Here is a 9,826-nt window from a genome sequence, read left to right on the forward strand (position 1 = left end):
TGATTGACAGCTATTTTCAGATCTACCCCTTCACTGACACAGTTCAGTTTAATACCATCGCACATTCTGCTGTGAAATCAGAGAAACCACTACGAAATTACTCGTTCATTTCTTGCACTGTAAATAAAACACACTCATTGGACTTCCTTCTTTCAATTTAACATAATTTCAGCGTTTTCTTGTTTCAGTTACATAATTTAATCATTTCTTGTTCGAGTTTAATATCATTTTGTAGATAGTTAAATCAATCAAACTGTCGGCTAGGTCGGGGTGAAAGGCGCATCTCTTGTTTAAAAAGGCTGAAGTCTTACACCCACAACACACTGGGCCAAGGCAATCTAAGCAGCCCAGCTCTGCTGCCCATTCAGAGGACACTGGTCCAGTCCCTGGAAAAGACGCCTACTTGGTACGATAAGGTCACTGAGCATTTTCTTAAAAAGGAACGAAGGGCCAAATGTATGTTTGAATAACTCGACAATTTTTATATTTTTTATTTATGTATTTATTTATGTATTTATTTATTTATTTAGATGTAAGCCGACAATGAGCTTCCCCTGTCTGAAAGACGAGCAGCCGCCACTGCAACACACCACAGTTCCCAGCAGCACCAACACTGTCTCACTGGTGAAATAAGCAAACAAAGACTTTGCCCTCCGTCTGTACACAAACTTAGCAAACCATGCTGATTCACAAGGCAAGAATATCTTCTTCTCACCCTTAAGTGTGTCTGTAGCCTTGGCTGCCCTGTCCGTCGGAGCACAAGGTGAAACCCATGAGCAGCTTTTCACTGGTCTGGGTTTCAACAGCTCTCTGCTGACCCAGACAGATGTAGATCAGGCCTTTCATTCACTTCTGAACAACAATGGATCCCAAGAAGATGCCAGTCAAGGCACCGCTGTGTTTGTGGATGACCAATTCAAGACTCAGCCTGAGTTCCTGGATGTCTTGAAGCGGTCCTACTTTGCAGATGGGTTCACTGTTGACTTCAACCAGAGCACAGAAAGTGCAAACACCATCAATAAGTATGTGGAGGAGAAGACCCACGGTAAGATAGACAAGATGGTTGAAAGCCTGGATGAAGACACAGTCATGTATCTCCTCAGCTACATCTACTACAAAGGTACATGTTTAATGATTCTATCATTGTGATTAAGGTGGCCTCTGTAAGTCTGATAACCTTAATTTCAAAGTAAAATAGGAATAATTTCTTGAGGTTTTTTTTCCTTGTGTGAAACAGGAAAGTGGGCATCACAGTTTGACCCTCAGCTCACCAAGGAAGATGAATTCACAGTTAATGAGAACACCAAGGTCACTGATGAATTCAGTTTGGAAAAGACGGAAGTTACAACACAGATTGTCTCTGGTATGATTCAGTATGCCTTATTCTGTTGTGGATTCTTTATACATTTTCCAGGTTTCAGTGCAGATGATGAATAAGGAGGACGGGTTTGATACCAGCTATGATCAAGAAATCAACACCAACGTCCTCCACCTTCATTTCACCAACTCCTATTCCATGTTGTTGTTGTTGCCCGATGACATGGCCACACTGGAGAGAGTCATTAGCCCAAGTCATGTCCACAAATGGCTCAATGAGAGGTTTTCCCAGTGAGACAAAATTAACTGTTATTCATTTTTGTTATGCAATGTTTGAAAATATATGGAGAAGGAAACAAACTAAAACATCTTGTTATTTTGGAGGTTTTAATTTTCTGTTATGAAACACTTGATAACAATAATAAGAGCCTTTGACTGACATATCAGCAAAAATATTTTTTACTCACTGATGATTATTAAAGTGACACAAACCACATTTTTCCCTTCACAGGGAAATCAATATCTTCATTCCAAAGTTTTCCATCAAGACTTCCTACTCCCTGAAGGATGTGTTGAGGCAAATGGGGATGACAGACATGTTTAGTCGTCAGGCAGATCTGAGTGGGATTTCAGAAAGACAGAAGTTGTTTGTTTCAGAGGTAACAACAAAGTATTAGAGAACACATATATATATACACACATATATATATATACACACACACATATATATATATACACACACATATATATATATATACACACACACATATATATATATATATATATATATATATGTTTTTCTTCCATGAACACTTTGTCCAATTTTTACTTCATTTTCTTAAGGTTGTGCATCAAGCTTCTCTGGATATTGATGAGGTTGGAGGCAGCGCTGCAGCTGCCACAGGTGCTGTATTTCAATTTCTGAGCGACCCTCCCTATATCCCCGTCTTGAAGTTCGACCGTCCTTTTATGGTCCTCATCATTGAACGCAACACAGCAGACATCCTGTTTATGGGCAAGATAACCAACCCAACCATCTGATGGAGAAAACACAATGTGTTAAGCTATAACATACTTCAGAAAACTGAATAAAATCCATACTTGTGAAAAAAACTACTGTTTGTTCACTAATACTTTATTTTTCTGGAATATTTCCGATATGAGTAACATTGTTAAAAAAAAAAAAACTAATCTTTTGGCATTTGTTAAAAAAGGAAGTAAAAATAAAGCGCAGGTAGATTCTAACACAAAAATAATCACATTGATATGGATAAGTTAAAAATGCAAAATGAAGCCAAAGAACTCCACAGATCAAATGACCAGATTATAATTTTTCATAGCTCTTGGGTGCATATAACCACTTATTTCCAAATGTAATGAATGTTCGTAATAAATTGAGGAATGATGTTTTCTTCTGTGGGATTAGTTTAAAATTCCCCTTCATTTTAATCTTTAGAAATTGGTTTGATTAGCTGAGGTCATGAAAATTGGACTTTTTATGTAAAGTTCAAATGAGCTTAACCTTAATCATCTAATATAAATCCAGAAACAGCATTTGTGATAGTAAAACACTACTAGTTTTACAGTGCAGAGTAAAGCTCACATACAGACAGTGATACTTAATTTAGAGTAGTCTTTATTGAGTCCAGGGAACACAGGAAATACTACGAGGATTAAGAGTTCGAACAGTTGTATGTCTCCAATAGCCTTATCAGCACTGAGGCCAGGCAGCTCACCAGTATGAAAGAGAACACGGAGTAACGCCGTGTTCAGGAGTTCAGCCACAGCAGATGAACAGCCGATGAGGAGCATGCAACAGCTGAGTCAGGGATGGAAGAGGGGTCAAAACCATGAAAGCCAGACGAAACCAGGAGCAAAGACAGCAGACGTAGTGGGGGATGGAAGGCAGGTAGGTAACCTGGAGGCAGACGTGGTCATTGACTCATTGACCTTGTGGAGTTCAGAACTATTCAAATAATATATAAAGTAAAGAATAACTTACTACCGGGCAATATTCAAGGAATGTTTTGTGAAAGAGAGGGAGGCTATGATTTACGGGGAAATTGTAATTTAAAGATTCATAAAGTACGCACTACATTAAAAAGTTTCTGTATCACCATCTGTGGAGTAAAATTAGGGAACAAATTGTGTGTGGAGATAAAACAAATATCAAACATAATTCAGTTTAAAAAAAGATATAAAGAATTGATTCTTGAGAGGTACAGTATTTAATAATGACAATGAGGCCTGTTTGTTTATGGATGATGTTGTACTGATAAATATGTGTAATTATTGAAGGAAACGGTTGAATTGTTGAGTCTGTATGACTGCACTGCCATGAACATACTGTTGTGAATAATTCAGTTACTGCATTATGGATTGTTGTGGTTCGATGCTAAAATTAGGAAAATAGTATTGTTTGATTGTTGTATTAAGTTAATGATAAAGGAATAAAAGCACTGAGGGGTAGGATAAAATAAGTTTATACTGCTTCCTACTCCTTTTCGACCATGCAGTATTCAGACTTGTATGTGCTTGAAGATGGATTCTGTCCATTTAAATGTTATTTTGTTTTTGTCTTAATTGGCTTTGTTTTATTTTGTTTCTTCACATGTTTGAAATAAATAAATAAATAAAGGACAAAGGGCAGGTAGGTTACCAGGAGGCAGGTAGACATGGTCAGGCAGACAGGTACGATCAGGTTCAGAAACAGGCAGGAGCATAATGCTGGATAGTCTCACACGAAGCAGAAGAACAATCTGACAATGAACAGAAGACAGAGAGGTGAATATATACGCCCCACCTGATGAGCCACAGCTGCGCACACAGGTGAGTGGAATCAGCTGATGAGGAGGTGTGCCTGAGTTAAAGGGCCAGAGAGAGAAAAAGAGCAGCAGAACCCCCCTCAAGGGACGTCCTCTGACATCCCCAAAACAATTAGACCAGGAACGGGAGGGTGGAGGGGGTCTGGAGGAGGGTTAATACTCTTCAGAGAGCCCCTCCTCTTCAGGTCTGGGCACCTCCTCCTCCGACAAAGACTCCTGCCTTAACTGGACTGGGCCGTATTTGGCCCCCGGGCCGCATGTTGGACACCTGTGCACTACACTGAACAAATATAGTGGTCATGCAAATAAGAGGCTTAGTCAGAATAAACAAAACCAAAGTTCAGCTGATTTGATCTGTTTATAATATGAGACATCTACCCTCTGTTCTGCCTGAGCTTCAGTGTCTGTGGTTGATGAGACATAAAATACAACCAAGAGCAGGCAAGTCATCCAAAATATTATCTCATATTATTTATTTTAATGCAGTTTTCTCTATAATATGCTGAGATTGAAAATGGGAAATCTTTAAACAACACGGCGCATCAGATCAAATGCATTTTGCACATAATAACTTTTTTGTTGTTAGTTTTCATTATCACTGACTGTTGAATTAAGTTCTTTTAAATAGTGTAATTGGATGCTCTAAGATATGATCATATGTTGTTTTTTTATTGATAAAAAAAAGAAAAAGTGAAATTAGTTTAAAGGCAATTTTGTGTTTAAGACACATTTTGTCACTGGATAAATGATCTGCTTTAACAAACTGACCCAAATGGAGGAGGGGGCTGTTATAAAAATAGGAAAATAACAATGTATGAATTTGTGAATTCATTTTCCTAATCAAAATAGTAGAGTGATTGTCTTGACAAATTTGTAAATGTTGACAAAAGCCTTATTAAATGCAGAGGAGCAGCATCTGACATAAGGACGAAAAGCAGCATCTACGACGAAAATGATGATGGGAAAGACATAAAAAGATGAAAATGACCAAAAAAGCTGAAGCAAGAACATTATGTAACAAAATGAAAATGCACAAGATGTAAACAATTTAGAATATATAGTGTTTTGACAGCAAAAGCATAATCCAGTCATGTGTTTGATTATGTAAATGTATTACCTCTGCCAGGAGGTATTGTGATCACTTTGCTTTGTGTGTTTGTTTACGTGTTTGTTTGTGGGTTTGTTTGTTAGCAGGATAACTCAAAAAGTTATGGACGGATTTTCATGAAATTTTCAGGAAATGGCACAAGGAAGACATGATTAAATTTTGGTGGTGATCGGGGGGGGCACAGATTTGTCTTGGCAGAGGTCTGTCCTCCCTGAGTGCTTTTTTTTTGTTTGAATTACTTGTTTCGTGTGTGTTTGTTGTTATCAGTGTGTTGCTAGGTCACAAATATTACTTGTTAGACATGATTATTAACATTATCGTTCTGTGAACTGACAAGTACATTTATCATTATTTACATGATGGTGGAAGAGTGAGTAAACTGTAGACATTATAGCCTGAAAGGACATATGTTTGTAAAATTTGGTCCTATGGGTGAAAGAAAAGGGAAAAAAAATAAAAAATAAATTAAGCATCAAGAAGATTGGAACCACTTATCTAGATAAATATGTAAAAAGTGTCATTTATAGTTTAACCACGCTTTCATTATGCAATTATACTTTACACACAGTACAAAAAAACTAACAAATGTGATCTTTTTCACTTCTGTGTTTGTAGTTCACTATGTTGCGTGCTGTAGGGGTTCTTTGGATCTTATCTGCATTGGTCTGTGTGGGAAGAGGCCATCACCATGAAGGTCATGGTAGTTCAGATCAGACAGATCAACACACCACAGTTCCCAGCAGCACCAACACTGTCTCACTGGTGAAATCAGCAAACAAAGACTTTGCCCTCCGTCTGTACACAAACTTAGCAAACCATGCTGATTCACAAGGCAAGAATATCTTCTTCTCACCTGTAAGTGTGTCTGTAGCCTTGGCTGCCCTGTCCGTCGGAGCACGAGGTGAAACCCATGAGCAGCTTTTCACTGGTCTGGGTTTCAACAGCTCTCTGCTGACCCAGACAGATGTAGATCAGGCCTTTCATTCACTTCTGAACAACAATGGATCCCAAGAAGATGCCAGTCAAGGCACCGCTGTGTTTGTGGATGACCAATTCAAGACTCAGCCTGAGTTCCTGGACGTCCTGAAGCAGTCCTATTTTGCAGATGGGTTCACTGTTGACTTCACCCAGAGCACAGAAAGTGCAAACACCATCAATAAGTATGTGGAGGAGAAGACCCACGGTAAGATAGACAAGATGGTTGAAAGCCTGGATGAAAACACAGTCATGTATCTCCTCAGCTACATCTACTACAAAGGTACATGTTTTATCAGTTCCTCTTCATTTTCAGGTCATTTCCACAACTCTAATATACTTTATTTAAAAATATCAATATCTGTTATGATTAATTTTTCCTTCTTCTGTGAAACAGGGAAATGGGCAACACCTTTTGACCCTCAGCTCACCAAGCAGGACATGTTCACAGTTGATGAGAACACCCAGGTCAGTGGTGCATTTTATTATCTACCACCAAGTACCTTATGTAATGCCTCCCCTTTGTCTATCCACGCGTCCATTCCTCAGCAGGATTACTTAAAACCTACTGCATCAGTTTTCACAAACATTGGTGGAACAGTAGGGCATGGTCCAAGATCAAAACCTTTTTGGAGGAGTTCTGTCAGATGTGTCTGAAATTGTTTTTCACATTCTTTAACACTGGAAAGCACCTGGCCAAAATTTAACTAGTTGATTGAAAATGCAAATAAGATAACCACCAAATGGGACTAAATGATAAATTAGAATGAAGGAATGCATCAGCTGTATTTGCCCTTGTGAGTGTGGTGATCGACATTTAAGGCCTGTATACACTCCACATGAACTACAAAGAATGACACCATTCTTTTCCTCAGCCCTGACTTGAGAGATCTTGCTGCTTGTTCTTGATAAGTCATGTTTGCAGAACTTTGTTCTTGTGTGGTGTATGACAACTAGACTACTTGTTTGTTACACCAAACAAGGAATATTGTCAAATGAAAAAAATAAAGGAAAAAATGAAATATATTTAAGGATAAATATGTAGACACGCAGCAAGCAGTAAATCTCAAAAGCCACAATTTATTTCGGTTAATGAACTACTGCCCCAGTTTCTTTATCTTTAAACCACCTTGGTACTAAAACTCTCCAGTTATCTTGGACAAAAAGCTGCGTGTTCTAGAGATTTTTTGACCAACGGTGGCTCTGGACTACTCCATGTCGGCTGCTTACCAGAGGGGGGGTCATGTAACTTAAATTAACTCACCAGTTATGTTTCGGATGGAAGGACCAAACCAGGAGAAAGGAAGAACTCACCAAAAAGAAGGTTTGAGGTTTTAAAAAGTTAAAAGAAAGCTTGATTTATTGCTTCAGGCAAAAATAGAAAAAGTTACAAAAAAGACTATTCGTCTCAGAGAGAAAAAGAAAGCAAAAAAAAGAGTTTCCTCTATTTCTTTTTATAGTCTTTAGTGACTCTTGGAGACTTCCATTATTCAATGACATCATTTGCTGTACGCTTATGATTGGTTAATGATAGTTACTGGGCAGAACATGTCAGTCACTCCATAAGCTAATTTTAAGAAAAGCACATGCTGAAAGTTCATCTGAGTTTAACAGGCGCCTTGGACACCTGTCAATCAAACCAACTGCATAGCTGAACCACAAAGAGTTTTCAGAAAGCGCGTCCTTGCTTAACACCTGCACAATTAGGTTAGCATTTCTTGACCACAACAAATTCCCCAGGTTCATAATCTGGTTTTTCTGCTTCACTGTCTTTACCACAATTACTTTCCAAAGATGTAAAATTAGATCTGTTATGTAGAATCTGACCTTTTCTCCAAGTTCAACACAGACAGGTGTGAGTTCATCTAAACCACACACGAATCAAACCTTTCACTGACTGTTCAGTACAAATAAGGATACAAAATACAGTTAAAAATTGTAAATCAGAATATGACAACTTAGATCTGCAAAAATAAAAAGAACAAAAGCATCTGTAATGCAAAGATTAAGCAAACAACTTATAACATTACATTTCCTCTTCCTCCTTTCCATTTTGGTTCATGATGTATGATTTACGATGTTCATCGAACATTTTTTAGAGCAAGATTTAAAGTCGCACATTCAACTTTCATTTAATGTAAGATACGTCTTACAAATAAATAAACTGCAGTCGTTGCTTGTACAAACTGTGATTTTAAACAGAAACATTATCCCAGAAAAAGGAAGAGAATAAAGGCCACAATTTGAGGTTTAATATCATCGTAATAACAACACACTAAGAAGCAACAATAGACAACTTAGAATACAGAGCAGTGTTCAGAATTCTATCATGCATTCTTCTTACTCTTTATGTTTTTGTTTTTTTTTTTGGAATAATGTTCATTTTCCAGGTTCCAGTTCAGATGATGAATATGGAGGACACTTTTGATGTGTATTATGATCAAGCGATTAACACATCAGTGCTCCACCTCCCTTTCACCAACTCCTACTCCATGCTGCTAATGTTGCCTGATGACATGGCCACACTGGACAGAGTCATTTGTCCAGGTCATGTCACCAAATGGCTTCAACGGATGGAATCCAGGTTAGACGACAGTTGAAATGTTTCTGTTTTTGTTATGAAATATTCAGCAGTTGGTAATAAAAGCTGAACTAAAACAACATGTTATTTGAGTTTGAAACTGACACAACCACATTTTCCCTTTTATAGGAGATATGAGATTTTCATTCCAAAGTTTTCCATCAAGACTTCCTACTCCCTGAAGGATGTGTTGAGTCAGATGGGGATGACAGACATGTTTGGTGATAAGGCAGATCTGAGTGGGATTTCAGAAGGACAGAAATTGGTTGTTTCAAAGGTAATAACAAAATTTTACTCTCCTTCTTACTTACCATCAACCCTTCATCTCACTCTCACTCCATTTTTCCTCAGATCGTACATCATGCTGCCCTGGATGTTGACGAGGTTGGAGCCACCGCTGCAGCTGCCACAGGCATCGAAATCACACTTACGTCCCTCCTCTTCATTCCTGTCTTGAAGTTCAATCGTCCTTTTATGGTTCTCATCACTGAACGCAACACAGAAGACATCCTGTTTATGGGCAAGATAATCAACCCAACCATCTGATGGAGAAAACACAATGTGTTCAAATATTAAATAAAACAGAATAAAGTTTGTTCTGTGATCTTTAAGGCATGTAATTCAATGTGTATGAAATCATTGTGTTTGCTGTTTGTGTTTGTCAAAAAAAAAAAAAAAAAGATTAAACAGGGACCTTCCAAGCAGACGATTACTTTAAGAAGTCACATTAATATATTTTTTTAAAAACTGGCATTGAAGCCAAAAAATCTAATGAATACAGTTCAAAGCTAGTTTATGTATACAGTACTTGTAATATTTTACACAACCATAAATATTAGTTTGAAATATTTGTGGAAAAATCTTTTTTGCATTTAAATATGTATGGCTGCATCTGATAGGCACAAAAATATGCAAAAGATTTTAAAAATATATATAAAATCCTGTGATAGCAAAATAAATTTAAAGGAGCACATTGGACAACTGTGCCGGAAGAATGAAAGACTGAAAAGGCAAGAACAT

General features: G+C 37.7%; 2 protein-coding genes across 2 annotated transcripts; both read left to right on the plus strand.

Moving 5' to 3' along the window:
• The first annotated feature begins 323 nt into the window (after nucleotides 1–323).
• Nucleotides 324–2,358, plus strand: LOC115428917 (serine protease inhibitor A3M-like). The gene is given in 5 exon segments (XM_030148164.1): nucleotides 324–1,120; nucleotides 1,238–1,308; nucleotides 1,415–1,608; nucleotides 1,829–1,976; nucleotides 2,161–2,358. Coding segments are annotated over 5 exon segments (1,188 nt in total). The 5' UTR covers nucleotides 324–543.
• A 3,513-nt stretch (nucleotides 2,359–5,871) lies between these two features.
• LOC115428916 (hibernation-specific plasma protein HP-55-like) lies at nucleotides 5,872–9,352 on the plus strand. Its single transcript, XM_030148163.1, has 5 exons — nucleotides 5,872–6,508; nucleotides 6,623–6,693; nucleotides 8,616–8,809; nucleotides 8,936–9,083; nucleotides 9,158–9,352. The coding sequence occupies exons 1-5, from the start codon at nucleotides 5,872–5,874 to the stop codon at nucleotides 9,350–9,352; spliced, it is 1,245 nt and encodes a 414-aa protein (XP_030004023.1).
• The last annotated feature ends 474 nt before the right edge of the window (nucleotides 9,353–9,826 follow it).

The sequence above is a fragment of the Sphaeramia orbicularis genome, chromosome 11 (assembly GCF_902148855.1).
Source record: "Sphaeramia orbicularis chromosome 11, fSphaOr1.1, whole genome shotgun sequence".
Taxonomy (NCBI): domain Eukaryota; kingdom Metazoa; phylum Chordata; class Actinopteri; order Kurtiformes; family Apogonidae; genus Sphaeramia; species Sphaeramia orbicularis.